At 43.1% G+C, this 18939-nt stretch overlaps 1 protein-coding gene across 9 annotated transcripts in view; it reads left to right on the forward strand.

Moving 5' to 3' along the window:
* Positions 1 to 18939, forward strand: part of dctn1b (dynactin 1b) — an 83239-nt gene that overhangs the window by 31456 nt on the left and 32844 nt on the right. For 2 of the 9 annotated variants that reach the window (XM_033642736.2, XM_078175366.1), the window contains exons 6-9: positions 9580 to 9597; positions 13923 to 13943; positions 15807 to 15977; positions 18153 to 18176. In XM_033642736.2, coding sequence (XP_033498627.2) covers positions 9580 to 9597; positions 13923 to 13943; positions 15807 to 15977; positions 18153 to 18176 — 234 coding nt within the window. The remainder of the gene's footprint in view (positions 1 to 9579; positions 9598 to 13922; positions 13944 to 15806; positions 15978 to 18152; positions 18177 to 18939) is intronic. The other 7 variants (XM_078175368.1, XM_078175369.1, XM_033642737.2 and 4 more) reach the window with 4 other exon arrangements.

The following is an 18939-nucleotide window of genomic DNA, read 5'->3' on the forward strand; positions in this document are numbered from 1 at the left end:
CTGTAGTAACCGTGGTAACCGTGGCTCTGAATGGCCTCGCTGCTGCATGGCAACCGGGCCTCATCCCTCATTTTACCCATGATCCCTCGCAGCTCACCACACCGCCATCTGTGGTCTTGTCACCGAGCTGCTCTGTGTTGATGTGAGAGTGAATGGAAGAGAGAGCTGGCGCCTGTGTCCACTTCCTGTCACATGACCTCTGACCTCACCACGCCCTCTGCTCTGTGGCACCTGATGTGTGTTTGTTTGTCTGCTGTCATTTTAAAGCATGCTGAAGTCATCATGGCGACAGTTTCCTGTGTCATTACTGACACATGTTTAATGATCATCGTCTGGAAGTTTTACCACATGATCTTTTTATTTGTTTATTCTTTCAAAATCCAGAGAACGTTTTTGGTGTGTGGTGTCAGGAGGAGCCCAGGAGGAAACGTACTTGGATGTTTCCAGGGCGTCTTTAGTGTCTGTGCTGTGACGTATTTCCCAGTAAACGGAATATTTGAGCAGTGTACACTTATAGGAGAGATTTAAATCAAAGCCTTTGCAGTTGATCGTACTGTCATAAAGTGGGCGGGGTCAGAGCGTAGCACCATAAGGAGCTACAGAGGACTGTTGGCCCTCACCGTTAGATCAGGAGGGAGAGAGAGGGAGAGATGAAGGAATTCCCCACAGTGTTTTTGGAAATTAAGACAAAGGTTTTGCCCACTGATAAACACACATCTCTTCCTGTCTTTGTCCAGCATCGTCACATAGTACTTACTGCATCCAGTGTTTTTGTTGACAAAAACTTTTCATCAAAACCTTTTTTTCATGACAAAAACCAGACAATGACGAGCTAAAAATAGATCTTGATAGTGAAAATTAGGAAGAAATCTGTGTTTCATTTTCATTGTTGAGACGAGACATGATGAAAATGTTTGTGGTGGACTATCGGACGTTGAAAGCTGAGAACGGCTGTGCTTGTAATTATCTTCAAATGCCGCATGAGCAACAGCCTGGTAAACTCCAGTGAATAGTCTGCACCAGGATGTTTCCGTTGGTGCAAGTTGTGAGCTGTAATTCAGCAGTAAATAATCAGCCGTGTGTGTCTGACTGTGGATGGTGGAGCTGCTGAATGGATTTGTGGAGCGGTGGCTGTTAGCAGCTAGCTCCACTTGTTAGCCGCTGAACAGCAGCGGAGCAAGCAGCCATCAACAGAAATTTAATCGTCTTTGTCACCCAAACATCTGCAGCTTATTACAACCCATATTTACGTTATTGTCAGACAGTGACCGCTAGTGGCTGTGGCCATTATGACAGGAACAAAGGAGGAAGTCAGGTGACAGACGGTGCTTCTCAAACTTAAGGAAGGATCCTTAAACAGCTGAATGTCAAGGAGGCTACATCATCAAATCCCACTGAAGGACAAGGATCCTTTGAATTCAACTAAGGACAGAGTTCTTCTTTCAGAGAATTTTCAAGGATGCATGTGTGTATCCTCAGCAGACATGAAGTACCCACAACTCTTCAGTGATCCACACCTGGGTGCACGGTAGCCTGTTCCAACGTGTGTTCACCGAGTGCGAGGAAGGAGGCTTGCCTAGTCTCTGTAGGACCCGATTTAGAAGGACACGTCCTACCAAGAAAGGATCCTTGACTTTGAGAAGCACTGAATCTGTCTCATGTGCTTCTTTTAAGATACAGAGACAGTTTCAGTGAATATGACACAAAGTTATTATTATCATAAAAGTTATCAACTGTACCTTTAAAGCCCTGATGTGTAGAATTGTTCCAGTTATTCTAACAGGGCAGTTTGAAGATAACAACAGAAAATCCCATTTAAATTTAGTTAAGTTCAGTTTAAGTGTTGATTTCAGCCCATGTTGGATAAGTGGACGGCAGCAGCACGCGCCCAGCTGGACACAGACGTCGTTCAATGTTGATACTTGGTTGAGTTTAGGTTGTGACGTTGGGTGACCAGGAGTCAATGTCAGGACAGCATCCTGTGTGACACATCCTACCAAGGAAGCATCCTTGACTTCGAGAAGCACTGATAGTATAAAGAGTGACAAAGTTTGGACAGGGAGGAAGTCGGGGAGGTTGAATGGGTCAAACAAACACAGGACTTTCACTCAGGAGACCAGAGTCAAACCAACGTCAAGTCAACATAACAAACACAACAAACCAAACCATGATCTCTCTTTAAATCCTAACCACATAGTTTTGGTGCAAGTGTTGCACCTGTCGCTGGTGCTCTGCAACGGTCTCATATGTCGTTTAGGTGTGAGAATGTGTTGCATTTATAAAGCAAAAATACAAAACATTTCCTGTTTTCTGCCTCTCAAAGTGTTTGGATTTGAATCTTTTCTCTGTTTATATGATTGTAAATTAAATATATTTTGGTTTTGGAGCGTTGATCAAACAAAACAAGGATATTTCCTGATATTTTTAGACACAAATATGATCAATTTATTGTAAAAATCAACAGATTGATACTGAAACTAAAAATGTATCTGGCTGTTTTTGGCTGGATAAGGACAGTTTAAACCTTCCTGCTCTTGTCTGTCGTCATGAATTTAGTTTAAAAAATTACAAGTTTTAAATAACAAAGAATGATATAAAGCAGTAACACATATTTTTATGTTTACCTCTAAATCCTTGTTGTTTAATTTTTTATCCCAGAGACACCTTGGTTGTGTCGTTGCAGCTGGAGATAATTTATTCTGAAGAATCCGACATTTCTAACAGCCTGTGGGTCCAGAATATAAAATAGTTTTACACTCTTATTTTTCTCTCTTGTTAGGTCCTCCTGGCTCCACACTGGCATTTAGTCTGACCATGAGATCCAGTTTCAGCTGAAGATAGATTGAACGAGACATCATAAGAATATAGAGACAAAATACAATACGTTGTGACTTTAACATTTAATGTTGAGCCACCCGTAGATTCATCATGAAGTCTGTGCCGACGGTCCAGTGCTCTTTAACAATCATCCTCCGCTGAGTCATACGTGCAGGCGTTCCTCTTGATAAATGTCAGACTGTGACCGAGGTGAAGTGAGCCGCCCTCCCGCCTGCAGAGAACAGACCTGCAGAATAAAGATTTCCTGTCAGCTCGGCTCTACTTTATCCTGCAGAATAGGACGACTTTAAACCTCAGCAGCTCAGTTCAGTCCAAACCTTGAGGTCTGAGTGTTCTCTGTTCTGCAGATCTGACCGAGGGATGTGGTTAAATGTTAGAGTGTGCAGGAAAATGTGAAATTAGATGATGGATCCAAGTTACAGACAAGACAGAAAATATTAAGGAAGCACAGGCTGTTCTAAATGTGACTTTTAACTTCAAAGTTTAAACTAAGTCTTATGTCGTCATAGAGAGGTCAGTTTGTCTCACATCGTAACTTTTCCTGACAGCAGAGTGTTATAAATATACATTTTTTTGGTGCTGACAAAAATAAAATTAGTGAGTGGGACAAAACAAGTCTTCAGACCCATATGACCCATACATGATTTATTCCTACCGTCGAGATAAACATGATTTCAGCTACACCTCTGTTTGCACATGAGAGCTGCCTCACGTCCTCAGAAATTAATGCTATGCATCCACAAGATGCAATATGCACATGAACGGTAGGGGTTTGATTTAGAGGTCTTTAAAGGCCCACGATGGCGCCACTGTCGCTTTTTCTGCTGTGATCTCAGAACTAACAATATAGGAGCCTCCTGGAGTGTTGCCATATGTACTGTCAGTGTTGGAAGGATTACTCTTATTTCACTACGGATCAATAAATACACGCCCTATAATGTAATTTGTAACGTATTCTGTCCATCCATTAGATTAATGCTTTGGATTACATGCTGAACTCATTTTCCTGGGTCTTATATTTCCAGGCTAAAAACAGTGTCCTGACTTTTCATCTCCTCTAACATTGTCCCTGTTTAAAATCTGTTTATGGGAAACCTGCCACATGACGTTGAGTACCCAACGTGACATTAGATTTGTAACTTTAAACAACTTGACAACATTGACTTTTAGTTTCTCTTCTCTCCTGGTGCTAAAGTCCTGGGTTTTTTGACCAATCAAACTATTCCGACAAGAACATATAAAAACAAATTTGAAAAAAAAAGATGGCCGCTGTGGCACAAAGCCTCCTCGAATGCGGAAGTGACTCCACACCTTTGTGACAATCTCAGGTCAGTTATTAATATGGGTTCTTATCTCCTGCTGGATCAGCTGCTTGTCTGGCGTCCACTTCAAAATGGGGCATGAGATGGATCAGTGGTTTGGTCCGTATCTGCAGTGATGCAGGTGCTACGTCGGACCTTTGTGGAGAAGGATTCAAGGATTCAAGGGAGGGAGCTGAACCAGAAGGCAAAGCTTTCGATTTACTGGTCCATCTCTGTCCCAACCCTCACCTATGGTCATGAGCTCTGGGTAGTGACTGAAAGAATGAGATCGTGGATACAAGCGTCTGAAATGAGTTTCCTCTGTGGGGTGTCTGGGCTCAGCCTTAGAGATAGGGGGAGGAGTCAGACATCTGGAGGGAGCTCGGAGTAGAGCCGCTGCTCCTTCATGTTGAGGTGGTTCAACATCTGATCAGGATCCTCCTGGGCGCCTCCTGTTAGAGGTGTTACAAGCATGTCCCACTGGTAGGAGGCCCCGGGGCAGATCCAGAACACACTGGAGGGATTATATAACTCATCTGGTCTGGGAACACCTTGGGATCCTCCAGGAGGAGCTGGAAAGCATTGCTGGAGAGAAGGACGTCTGGGGTGCTTTGCTCAGCCTACTGCCCCCGAGACCCAGCCCCAGATAAGCGGGTGAAAATGTGGACTTTGTCACTCTTTATACTGCGTCTCCTGACTTCCTCCTTTGCTCATAATTACTACAGCCCTTCGAGGTTGATATCTAGCAATAAACGTAATTGTGGATCGTATAAAGCTGCTGAACAATAAACCTGTGGTGTCGATTTTTGGAGGAGGACTGTCTTGGACAAATTCATTTAACTTACTTCAGATAACTTACTATGAGTTTTGTGCTCATTCTGCTGTCGTACGCAGTAAACTTCTTCAGTATCTGAGTGTCATGTCTCTCTCGGGTTTCCTCGTGTACGTGAAATAACAGTCAGTGTTTTGCTCAGTCAGGAGCCGAGCGTGTTGGGTGATGCTGCGTCGCTGCTTCCGGAGCTGTAATTTTATCCCCTTGTTGTCCTGCTGGAGAGCCGTGACCTCAGAGGCGGCGATTCTCCCTGTGTGTGCTGGGAAAGCAGGAACTCGATACATCTCCACCCATCCCATCATCCTCTCTGTCTGTCTCTCTCCATCACCTCAGCGGTGGATGAGGACGTCCTCTCAGAGCAGCACTTAGTCTGTGTGGTGGAGGGAAAGTGAGCGGATTACAGAGAGACGTTTAATATTTTAACAGAACAGATTTCCCTGCGCTGCTCTGTAATGGATACACGTAAACAGTTTTCTTTCTGCTTCAGCGGCCTGAACTGAAGTTCTGCCTCTGTCCTCATAATAATCTGTTCTACTAGAATCACTTCACAGAAACTCAACCCTGCCTGCAGTCACTATAACCTCATTGGGTTTCATCACAGCCATCTCAGATTACGAACTGCCCGTTTTCATGCCCACATTGTGAAAGTATTTCAGGTATAAAGCTCGCAGCTAATCAGAGTATCCCCATTGAATTAATCCTCTTACATCCCTCTCTCTTCCTGCTGAGCTGTTGGTGCAGAGACGGAGATTAATGGAGCTGAGGAAGATATTACGAAAGCTACTCCAATGGCTTGAGGAATGATCTGACCTATTAAATCACTTATACTTACAAAACAATCAGTGTTATGTCTAAAGCTCCAGGCCAATGTTTTGTTTGAGTCTTAGCAGTGGCTGCTGCGATACTCCATGTTTTAACTCATATTAAGGATTCTCCTTTATTAGGAGTCACCAGTATAGAACAAATATGACTGTTAGAAACAGGCAATGTGAGACAATAAAATTGTCACCCATCAAATTTTTTTTTAGAAACCAAACAGGGATGTTTTTCCAGCCTGGATAGTGCCACCAAAAACAGTTTTATAACAAAGACATTGCTGCTTTCCCTGTTGGGATTGTGCCCCCAAAACCAGGTATTTTAAACCAAAACACGAGCTTTCCTTGTCTAAGGTAAGGTTTAGTCACTGTCAGGCTTTTGTCAGCCTGTCAGTGAAGGTTAAAAGGTTAAATACAGAAGTTAACCTGTAAAGCTAGGGTTGGAAATCTGGAAAAAAAAACACATAATTCAAAAATCCCCCTTTTCCACAGCTCTCCGCTCTCTGCCCCAAGCCCCTCCCACCAGACAGTTACGGGCGTAAGCACGTGTTTCATACGTTATATTATATAATTTCTTGTCCTGATCTGTCTCTGTTCATTAGACCACAAATGAGACAACAATTAGCTGCTAGCTAGTCTCGCCACCAGACAATCAGAGATCTCCACCTTCTGATAGTCTGGGGACACTCCTTTCTAAAGTGTGTTTAACACACTGGCGAAAACGGCCGGCAACAAAGCAACGCCTCTTGCATTTTTGAAAAGGACACGCCTACTCGGAAATGTGCGCTCCTCCTTTTCTCGTCCGCAAGGAAACAAACACACAGAGAGCTTGAAAATGGATGCCGAGAGATTAATCTCCGTTTTATCATCCGTGAAGAAAATATTTTTTCCAGCGGATGTCTTAGTTACAACATGATTGAGCTAACTGGAGTAGTTTCATGTCGTATCCGACAACGGGAGCCTTTTAACAGATGATGTCCTGATGTTAGCTTTGCTGCTGCTGTTAGCTGTCCCTGTCAGCGGCAGCCACTGATGCTTTCTAGACATTGTGATTTCCCAAAACTGAATAAATACGACACATAGCAACACAAAACTGCTTTGCTAGCTCAATCATGTTGTAACTAAGATATCCGCTGGAAAAGATATTTTTTTCATGGACCGTTTAATGAGTTAACGGGCTAACGGTTAGCCCAGCTAAACGTGCACACATAAATAGTAATGTTTGTTCAATCATTGTGTTTATAGACTTTACAAACATCGGATTAGTCCAAACGGTGATACAGTGATGTGAAAAATGTGATATATAGGCTATATATATATAGCTAAAAGCTCTGCTGGTTTTCTACCCGGACTATAGAGGCAATCGCCTTGTTGTTTACAAGGCGATTGCCTCTATAGTAAAAAGATTATGTTTGTTTCTTTTAGTTGGCGAGAATGTGTCGCCGCAAATGCGACAAGCATTCACTAACTTTGACGGAGTTTTCTGCGAGCATGGCTGAGCCATTTTGTACCGCTACACGTGTTTCTAGTGGGACTGTGTTTACAAGCACAAGAGTTCAGCGAGCCACCGAAGGACCGCCCTGCAGATTTACCATTGGTTCTGCAACGTAGGGAGTTTTTTTAAACTCTGAAATTGTATCCGCCCATCTAAACACAAAATCAGGGAGAAAGTCATCAGTCTTTAGTTAAGCAAAGCGTCTAAAGACTGACTTGTGAGTCTAGCTGCTAGCCAACCCACAGTCTCTCCACCTCGCTCCCCACCGCTGAGGGTTGCTTCTCCAGCAGAAATGGGGAACGATGGACCTTTGGTCAGCGGCTGTAGTGGCTTAACTTCAGCAAGCGCAAACCCCTCAGTGCCGGGTGTCACAGCAGGCAGTGCTAGGTCTAACCTGTGTAACAGCAGCAACAGAAAGTTTGCAGAGCCGGTGGGGAGTCGTGGCTGTCTGTTCCCCTGGAGCTGGGGTATGAGCTGGCTGGATTTGGGTTGCTCCAGCCGCTGACTGGGGGTCCGTCTCCAGAGCTGCTGCCCGCTCTCCTCCTGGTGAGGTGTTCACTAGTGGCGGAGGACACACTGCCATTTGAGGCTCTAGCTAACGTTAGTCTCAAGTGCTATATCGTAGGCAGCTGGACTGGCTTTAGTTTCTTGAAGACGTTTCGCCTCTCATCCAAGAGGCTTCTTCAATTCTAACGGAGCTGTGCAGAGTCTTTAAACTCTGTGTGGGTATGAACCCTTACAGAGTCGTTAAGGTCACATGTGAGTCGTTGACCCACCCGGCCATCTTGTGCACCATCTAGCCAATGTTAGCGACATAAATGTGAACTTGAAGCTGCAGCCGTGAGCCTTTGGCTCCATTTAGCAGAAGGCTAAACTATAAGCGACATTTTCTCTCCGACTCTGAAACGCTTCGCTGATATTGACACGAGTCAGACTCCTTTAGACTCTGTTTGATCAGTCCATCTCCCCTTTTTTGGGTTGCTTTACAGTGTAGGCAGTCGTTTCAAATGCTGGAATAGCAACTTTCTCTGCAAATTCTCCATCAGTGAATCACGTTTTCACCATCTGAAGGAACGTGCATGCACATCTGCATTTGGAGAACAGCCAATAGGAACGCCCTCTCTCTGAAATGACCCTTGACTGGCCAAAGTCTCCCATCACAGACTAGATTTTCTGAAGCTTGAAAACAGAGCCAAGAGGAGGTGCAGAAGTCTAGTTTTCTCTCAGACCACTTAAATTTCATATGCTCAAAGGTTATGATGAGATTTTGCCCAGTGATGCCAAAATTAAACCACCTGCTGCAGCTTTAACAGGTGAGACTGTTGAAAACGGTTAAAATTAAGTAAAAAGAAAACATACAAATTAACTTTGTTCCAGAGTGAAGGTGCAGCTGATTAAAATAAAATAAAATGTTTCGAGGCACATGCATCTTAAATGTCTTTAATTGTTAATGAGGATCAGGTGTCCTCATTGTTTGTGTCAGCCTCATTTTAATGAACCCAGAGGAGGGCTCTGCCGCTGTTGCTAGGAGACAGGAGAGGCTTGCATCAGCGTTGCTGCTCATTTTCTCCTCTCACCTCCGTTTACAGCCCCGCCCTCCTCTGTCTCACATCCTCTCCTCTGTCTGTCCCCCAGTCACACACCGTCTCACCCATCCACCCCCCCACCTCCTCCCACCCTGTCTGTCTGTGGTGATGAGTGGGTGGAGGAGCAGCGAGCAGGGGGAGGAGGGGAGGGAGGGCGAGAGGGAGGAGGCTGCACAGTGATGTAATGCCGGAGCCGGGCATTGGCTGGGCTGACAAATCACAATAAGCAGAGTGAGAAAAAGGGGGGAAATGAGACAGGAGGGGGGAGGAGGAGGGAGGTTAGGAGAGGCGAGGCGTCTCCTGTGAGCAGAAGCTGGTCGGAGGCTCTCAGCAGCAAGATGTCCGAGTCGTAATCAGAGCAGAAAGGAACGGGAGGCAGCGACCGAGGGCTCCGGCGAATGGATTATGAGAGAAGCTGAGAAGGAGGACATAAAGGAGGACGCTAGCAGGAGGACAGAGGAAGGGAGGGGGAGCCTGGGAAAAAATCGCTGCGGCCATTTGCACCACTGCAGCTTCCCGGCCTGAGTGGCTGCCTGTCTGTCTGCTTCAGCTGTCTGTCTGTCTGTCTGTCCTGGTCTCTGTGGATCGAGCATCTTTACCTGTTTTATCACCTTCCTGTTTGTGTGTGTGTGTGTGTGTGTGTGTGTGTGTGTTTCCTGGTGACTGTGTTTGTGTGTGTGTGTCTTCTTCTCTTGCCAATATGATGAGACAGACTCCTGCACCCCGGAAGGTACAGAACTCCATATGATTATCTGTTGGGATGTTGTTGTTGTCACCATCCATTTGTTTTGTTGGCAGAGCTGCTGTAAAGGTCATGCTGGAAGTTTCAGTTATTTCTCTGTCATTTTATTTTGAAGGGACTTGCCCTTTCATTTTCCTCTCTAGTGATACTCCCAGTGTGGATGAAGAGGTGCACCTGCAGTTTGCTGTTTCAGTTTATTTCTCCTTCAGTTTTGATTTCTGCAGATGTATTCCATGTGTGTGCAGAAGCTTTTTAAATTCCGCTCTTCAGCTTCTCTGTTTTATTTGGCCTCATCCTGCAGCAGCGTTTTCACACAGCGTCTTTACGAGGTCAGTGATTTTTGTTGGGAGAATCAAATGATTTCACTCTCGGCTGCAGATGTAGTGAACAGGCTGATGTGATTTCAGTACAGCTTGTTCTCATATCTACAGCGCGACACCGTGGCTTAAGAGGGCTGTCAGCTCTTATTTGGTACAGCTGTTAGCTCGGGCTAATTTCTGCTGAATGGTCCGGCTCTAATCCAATAAAGAACAATAACTAGCCAAAGCGACGGCCGTGCCCAAGCAGGAGCAAAGAGAGACAGAGAGTCAGTGTGCAAAAAGGACAGGAGGAGGTAAAGTGAAGAGTAGAGGAGGAGAGTGACTTCAGATCAGTGTGCAGGAACGTGAAGAGCAGCAGAGTAGAAAGTGTCTGCACAGACTTGAGTTACACTGTGTTCAGATAACTACAAGAACAAGACTCACCTCGATATCAAAGTACATTTACTCACCTCTGAGTCTGAAGCTGTTCGATATATTTTAAGATATAATATTGAACTTTTTCGCATAATTAAATGTCTTAAAACAACCAGACCAGTGTTGTATTCAGCAGAGTTGTGTAACATTATCCCAGATGTTTCCAACGATGTTCAGACCCTGAGAAATCAGTCATTTTAATCAAGGACACGATCCATGTCATATGGTCGGCCTGTCAGTGGCATCATTTCCCCTTTAATCATCAGTCAGGGTGGTGGTTGTCTGATAGAAGCTGTCATAAATTTACTTTTTATCCAGTTTCAAGCCTCATTTTTAGATCTTTTTAGATTTTTTGGGACATTTTCCCTTCATTGAAAGCACAGCTGAAGATAGAAAGGAAAGATGGGACAGAGATGGAGGAGGACGTGCAGCAATCAGGGTTGCAATCAAATCTGGGCTGCTGCAAAGGACTCAGCCAATATGGGGCGTACGCTATCAGGTTAGCTAGAGGTCACCCCAGATCTTGGTCGTCGTTGACTACAAGTTTTAGCCAGATGGAGGATTTTAGTCATCTGAAGTCTGGATCTTAAGTTATCGGAGAAACAAGCTCAGCAGATGATAGCAGCAGCTCAGCTCCAGGCCCTGCTGTGCCGATCAGCTTTGGAGAAACACTGGTTTTTAATGTGAAACAGCTTAATTCAGTGTTTTTACCGGTTTAAATCAGCTGGTCTGTTTGTTTTGGATAGGAAGAGAGCTCTGTGGATAATTCAGCTCCTGGTAAAAACCTCCTGAACGTCTGGATCTTAAGTTATCAGAGAAAAACGGTGAACTCACCTTAGCAGATTGTGGACGAGTCGCCTGTCTCTGACTTGCCAAATAACGTTGGAAAAACACAGATTTGTAACATAAAACTGTTTCATTAAGTGTTTTTACCGGTTTAAATCAGCTGGTGCATTTGTTTTAGGGATAAAGAGACCTCTGAATCATTTGGCTCCTGGTAAAAACCCAGAATATCTGAATCTTGAGCGAAACAAGCTGAGCAAATTTTGACAGCAGCTTGTCTTCAACCCCTGCCGTGCCAAACAGCAATGCAGAAACACTGATTTTTAACGTGAAACATCTTTATTTAGTGCTTTTAAAAGTTTAAATCAGCTGGTCTCTTCATTTTGGAGAGGAAGAGACCTCTGTAGATTTTTACTATTTTTGTTTGATTATCAGTAAATATTGGTTGGTGTGTTTTATTTTAGCCTGTACTAATTATTTCCTAGAAAGTCTCCTGGAAAGAACATCTTGGCAGTCATCATAAGTAGAACAGAGACATTGTCAGTTGGTTCACTTCCAATGACTGATTACACTTAACTGCTAAAACAGCTTAATCCAGTCTTTTACTGGGCATTAAAAACATTTGCAGTTTGTCTTTAGGAAAGCTGAAAGTTTACTGGAAAGTTTACCGGTTATTCCACCATTGTTGTTTCTAGTGTGTCCTCATAACTCAAAGCAACAACAGGGCTGTGCAAACGGACAACGTCATTGTTTCCCGATGCTCCGTTTTACTCGTCCACACAGAGAAACAGAAACTGCAGTTTGGAAAAATCTGCACCTTAAACCCTGTTTACACCGAACAGTTCAGTTCAGTTTGGTATGCTTTTTTGTCAGTTTGTGGATGGTACCAACAGAAGCGTTCCTTAGCGTCCCCATGTTTGGTCCCCCCTCTGTTGGGGTACCTAGCACACGGATCTGGTACTAAAAGGTAGAGCTAGAAACCCTGCAGTCTGATTGGTCAGTAGAGGACGCTCACTCTGGTTTTATGTAACCTCTGTTCATACATCAGTAAACTACAACTATAAAATGAAAGAGAAAAAATAACTTCATTCACTGGGCCGACTGCCGGCAACTTTTAAGGTGGAACGTTAACTTGTAATGTTACTCAATGCATGAGTTGATGACGTGAATCCATCAGCACACCTTAAATTTCACTGTGACAACTTTGACCATCACTTTAGTTTTTATATGACACACACTTTTAGTAATGACTTTAAAAATATAGATTAATTTGGAGCGGATTATGTGAAGGTCATATATTCTAATCCTCACTTCCTGTGGGCTACAGCAACACTAAACCCCTGAGCTTGCCTGAGAAGGACTAAATGCACAAAGCTGCTATTTTTAAATATCCCATGGAGAGAGACTCTCACTGCAGCCTGTTCTATTTTGTTGTGAAAATGTGGGCGTGCAGCCTCGTTCTGTGGACGATAAACCAGGTGCAGACTTCCATCTGTGTCACCGCTGATGAGGAAATACAGCGAGTGCTGGACGGAGCAGTGAGTGACAACAACCCCGCCCACATTTAAGAGGACTGTCTGAACACACCGAAGGTCTAGGTACCATGTCTGAAGGGTTACTGCTGGTTCCAAAGGGACTGGACTGAAAGGGTTTGGTGGAAACAGGGCTTTAGAAGACGTTAAAAAAAAATCTCCATCAGTAACCTAAACTCCATTTTCATGCGGACGAGAGGCCAAAACATAAAGGAAAATATGCGTTTATAAAAATATCTCTTGTCTGTGTGGACAGAGCTGGAATTTGTTCTGACAGATGCTTTTTCTGAGCCTGGGAACAAGACGAATCAGCGAGCTCATGTTTATTTGCTCTTAGTTGAAACCAGGCTAGCTTTTTAAAAGATTAAGAATCAACTTTGAAACTCAAATTTAAAATTATTTTCATCACATTTATTAACAGACTAACCGAAATATTTATTTGTGAACACTTTTTTTCTAGTGCCACATTTTATTTCTGATTGTCTTGATATAATCTGGAGAAAGCGTTATTGTCCCACTGTACAAATCTGTGCATGTTAAAGTTAATACATTTTGAGTCTGAACTGGAAATAGTTCCTAACCCTAAAGGCTGTAAGAATGCAGTTTAATCTGAGTTAACTCATAATAATAAAACCAAAAACAGTTACAGTGGAAGTTTCGGACTTGATTTCCTCAGAATACATTGTGGGATCTTCTGCACTTTTCTTTAGGATGCTCTTTGCCGTCCTTTCTGTCAAATCCGTCCTACTCCAAACTGTTTCATTAACACAGTGTAACCCAGGTCAGCAGGACAGACTCCAGGGACCATAAAAGAACAAAGTGTGGATCTTTCTCAGTGAAGCATGTCTGAAACACGCCATGAAGCAGGATAACAAGCTTTTATGTCAGTGCAGCACAACAGAGCTGGGTTCCCTTTCCTGTCCCGTGAGACACAATGCAGTCATTTAGGTCACAGCAGCCGTACCAGACACAGTGTCCATGCTGTCAATGAGGTTTACAGTCACGTGGGAGGAAGAGATGAGGCCCTGGAGACCAGCCATGAGACCGAGCAGAGATCTGTAGGGATGCTACGTGATAACAGATCCATTGTTTTATCTTTTGTCGTTGGTTTCGTGCTCCCATCTCGTCCTTTTGTCTGTGATTTCTAGTTTAATATGAACTTGGCCTGGAATCACTAACCCTGGCTGTTTGTTTCCTTCCCTCCTCTCCTCCTTCTCTCCTCCTCTGCTGCCCTTTGACCTTTCCCACCTCCTCTCCTCTTCAGACCACGGCCAGAAGGCCCAAGGTGAGCTCAGTCCTCGGCGCCTGCAGGGCTTCACGTTTCTATCAGTTTGATTTCTGTACTGGTGTGTGGTCGTAGTTTGTGTGTGTGTGTGTGTGTGTGTGTGTGTGTGTGTGTGTGTGTGTACGTTGCCAGGTAGTGTCAATACATCACAAAACATTATTCACCATTTTATTTTCATTATTTTGGTCGTACATCACTGTTTTTTCTTCTTCACATTTATATTTACAGCACAAACACTGTTTCTGTCTCCACCCAATATTCATGTGTTCAATGTTCGGGTTCTCACTTCTGTTCATCTTTAATTAATGTTTGAATTAATTGCAGCACAGTTTTTAGCTTATCATATACTTTGTCTGGTTTCTGAATTTGATTTTGTGTATTTTTAATTTAATGTTCAAGCATTTTTCTGTGGGGTCTGTGGGCATCATGGAGGTCCAATGAAGAGTTGGCATTTTGCAAACACGAAATTCATGACAGAAAATTAGACACACCTAAAAGAAAAATAATAATGGTTTTGATGTGGATGTTTAATTGTCTGTTTGATAATTATATATAATTATATAAATGTGGATAGTTAAATAGTGGAAAGTTGTAAATCTGTGAAAAAGTCTTCTGACTCTTATTTGTCATTTCCTCACTCCTTGATCCTCGCTTGAACCTGAAGTCGTTCTGGTGTGCCATCTTTAACGCTGCCCCAAAACTCTTATTTCTGCTCTGAGGAGCGATGAGCGAGGATACACGAGAGCAGCCTTCACGGAATTCTTTAATTGGCCGACACGCCCCGCATTAGGTGGACGCTGCAGCTGATTGGACTAATCTAATGTCACATCAAACTGGAGTTTCATACAGAGTGAAGACAGCAAAAATTAAAAATTAAACTGAAGTGTATCACTCCAAGTTTTATGTTTTATTTATTTTCTGTTTCACCATCTCGTTAAAAATTAGCTAAGACAGAAACTTTCTTATTTACTAGAGAGATTTGTCTTTTCACAACCTCTAATTTCCTCCATTAACTCTTATTACAGAGACAATTAAAGCCAGAGTCTGTCAGCAAGAAACATTTTTTACATCATTTATTACAGTATCAACTTAATCATAGGCGGGGGCTCAGGGGACGCATCCACGTCAATGTTTAGATCATGTGCATCCCCCCCCAATAAAACATGAAAGTAGCAGAGGACTTTTATTTTGACAAAATTAAAGATTATCACCATAAACTGATGCAAAAAAGGGCAGTTTTATTAGTGCATAAAAATTCAGAATGCAGGAAATTTTGTTTGATGCTCAAAGTTTTGTTTCCTGTTTCCTACGACCTTGAACTTATTTTGTATTCAGTACAACAAAAAATACGATGGTGAATGATTTTTTAAACGCCGAAATAAAGAGAAAGTCAGACGTCGATAATGCAAATCATAAATTGTGTTGTTGTCCAATACTAACAAGCTGAAAGGGGGCATATCTCCACCTATCGTAGAGGAGTCACACATACTTGGCTCAATAAATGGATTCCCCTCCCGTGCTTGTATACTGGGACAAGGACAGTAGGCCAGTTAGATGTCCTCGTCCAGCTGGGACTGTAGCTCCACTTCACTGTGACTGGAAACAGACTGAGTGACTCTGAACGCAGATGATCATAAACCTGGATACTGTCATACTCATAAATACAGAGACAGAAATAACCAGGTTTGCTGTAAGTTCAGTAAACGTCCTAAATAAGGTAGAAACCAGGATACTATGTGCATGTAAACATTCTCAGTGATGGACCTCCATTATGGCCACTACAACACTAAACCACTAAAAAAATTTTACATCAAACACTCAGTGATGTTTTCCCTCATGATTTCTTCTTCTTGGTTTCTGCAGCAGCCCACCCGGCCTGCAGGTGGGAAGGGAGCTGCGTCCGGCTCGGCCTCGGCCTCTGCTGGAGAGATGAGCAGCAGCGAGCCCAGCACGCCGGCCCAGACTCCTCTAGCTGCACCGGTCATCCCCACGCTCCACTCACCTGGAAACCCTCCGGCCCCCGTCCCCAGCAAGGTCAGTGTCATCTGGGCTGCTCCTGCCTAAGGATGTTCCTAGTGGACCATCAGTCCTCATCAGGGTCCATCAGTGGACTAGTCTCCTGCATGTTTCTGATATGAATGTAATGATTAAATGATATATTTTGGTGGTTTGAGTTGAAGGTGTGAGAAAGAATAGTATCAGTAACATTGTTAACACTGTGCTACCAGTAAATTCAGAACAAGATGCATCCACCAGATTCTGAGGAAACACTGTAAGTCTCCAGTCTTTATGTTGCACTTGCCTACATTTTAGATTTTGTTGAATTTACAGAGGAAGCAGGAGATTAACGCCAGCTATGAGGAAACGTTTTTGCTCTTGAATCTGAGCTTTGTAACCAGGACAGCACACGACACTGTGGTTTAGTAACACGGTGCACATCGTGCCAACAAGATCAAAGACGTCTTAGCGCTCCGTGTGTAAGCCAGAGGAGCAGAAGTGCGGGAGTTAAATCAGATGTGACATCGTCTTTGCTATAGCTCCTCTAAATATACAGGAATTCTGACACAGCTGTCAGTTTGTGTTGATGTCATAAAGAAAAAGAATCTGAAATTAGGTGAAATTAAAAAAGGTGAAATATGATACAGGAGGCAACATAACAAACACAACAGGGATTCTGATGACAGGGAAACGCATAAATTATAATGTAGCACCAATCTTTTAGTGAAATAATCCATCTATTAATTTTCTAAAGAGCGTATCCTCTTCATGGTCACAGGTGGCTGGAGGGTTTCCCAGCATGCATTGAGTGTGAGGCAGTAAATCTTGCACATGTTGAGAGTTGATTATTATTTAAAGAAGTGTTTTTCATTTTAAATCACAAAAAATAGAAATACATAAATGTTTTTTGGAGCAGTGTAAAGAGTGTTATGATTAACTGCACTGAGGCAAGTCGCTGCAACAGCTCCAAAAAAATTGTATTTAATATAGAGTAGGTTATTGTTTTAAAAAATTACTTTGACTATATCCTGACGGTGGCATATGAGACAGGTAATCTGTTGTCGGCATCGCCCCTTTTACACTGCCCATTCAAGGCATGAATATCACTCTGTTATTCTGCCTCGCCATTCTGTTGAAAAGGTGCAGTCGTAGAATGGAGGGACAGAGTTGTCTTGCCTTTAAGCCAGCAGCAGAGACTGATGCTGTTGTGTTAAAGTTCTCACCAGTCATACGTCCTTTGCTTCCAGCATGCTGTCTGAAATGACACAGTGGAGCGGCACGATGCCGCTTTTGTTTGAGTCTGTGTAAAAAAAAAGCAAAGAAGGTATGAAGAAGGGACTTTGTAGTCGCCCTATAGCGCAATGTCAGGTTAAAAAGAGCTGTAGTTTAAAGTGTGGGGCCTCTGACCAAGCTGCCATATTTAACGAGTGAGAATGTTGGATATACAGCAGGGTGTCATTTGCGTAGGTGTGAATATTCATTTGTAATTCTTAAGGCCCAACCAGAGACAGGGGTTGCAAATCAGCCACGGCTAGAAACCTGTATGCATTACACCTACTTTGTATTTTACATATGACGCAATGTCTTATGCATTTGTCCCTGTCAAATGAACAAGTAAATAAACAAAAAAAATAAATGAAGGGCTGCTGAATGCTTGAACATAACAATTAAAGAGAAGTGGATCCAGGATTGAGCTTTGAGGGACACCGCACTCAACACAACTAATATTTATACAAATAAATACTCTTCATGCTTAAACTTTAACGATGCAAATGTTGCATCTAACATCACCAGTGTACAATGGTCTCCTGCTTTTGTTCTGAGGTGATGATTTGAGTTTATTGTGTGGCAGATTTAAAAATGGCATTAACTGGAAATAAAGAGGACGAGTCTCAATATAAGCTGAATTTTATGTGCCTGCTGCTTCTCAGGATGACACAAGTGATTTGCTCTGGAGCTCACAGTCTATTAAATATGATTAAGATGTGCAGATGTTGGTCGATTTGAGGCTTTAAAGTTGCTTAATTGTCCGTGAACCCTTCATTAATCATCAGCTGTGTACACGTTAAGCAGAGGGCGAAGAAACATGTCCTTTAATCTGAAGTTAAATGTCACGGATTATCACTCTAACATTTTGTAAAAGTCAGCTGTCATCTGCTGTTTGATTTTGAGGCCGACATCATCAGCCTGATTCGTATTTTATCCCCTCAGGAGGACGTCACTATGGAAACACAGGTGCAGTCATGCGGCATGATGTGATGGGGTTTTTTTTTTTGCACTCAGTATGAAGTGTTGTTTTTTTTCTCTCACTAACATTTTAACGAGCTGCTGTGACTTCTGTTCTTTAATTGGTGTGTGAGGCGCCGTCTCTGTTTCACAGACTGGGTTCTTTACTGCAGGATTAAATTAAGATCTCCTGTCGTTAAGGGGTGTGTTTTAATGTGTATGAACACATATTGTGAGTGTGTCCTTCCCGACGAGGCATGTGAGTGTGTCGACGCTGACTCTCTCGTCTCCACAGGTGGAGTCACTGCATGGCGAGTGAAATTAAAGCCTCCTAACACGTAAAAATATGAAGGTGGTGTTAGAGTGAAAGTTTTACACCTGACCTGTTGTTCGAGGACGCATGAATGTGACAATATTAAAGAAACATTAAGGAACAAAAAAATGTAACTTCTGTTGTGTTTCACAGTGCAGAATAGTTTCAGGGCTCCATGCCGGTGATAGCTGTAGCTAAAGGCGTTATGTTTTTCAGGTTGTCTGTCTGTCAGTACGTGAGCACGGTGTCTCAAGAACATGTTGAGGGAATGCCTTTACATTTGGTACAGACATTCAGTTGGACTCAACAATGAACTGAATAGAATTTGTTGGTCAGAGGTCACTGTGACCTTGCATCTGTCTCATTTTTGTGAACAGGATTTCCCAAAAATGCCTTAGGGGAATCTTTTTCAAATTTGGCACAACCATTTAGTTGGACTCATTAATGAACTGATTAGAA

The sequence above is a fragment of the Epinephelus lanceolatus genome, chromosome 15 (assembly GCF_041903045.1).
Source record: "Epinephelus lanceolatus isolate andai-2023 chromosome 15, ASM4190304v1, whole genome shotgun sequence".
Taxonomy (NCBI): Eukaryota; Metazoa; Chordata; class Actinopteri; order Perciformes; family Serranidae; genus Epinephelus; species Epinephelus lanceolatus.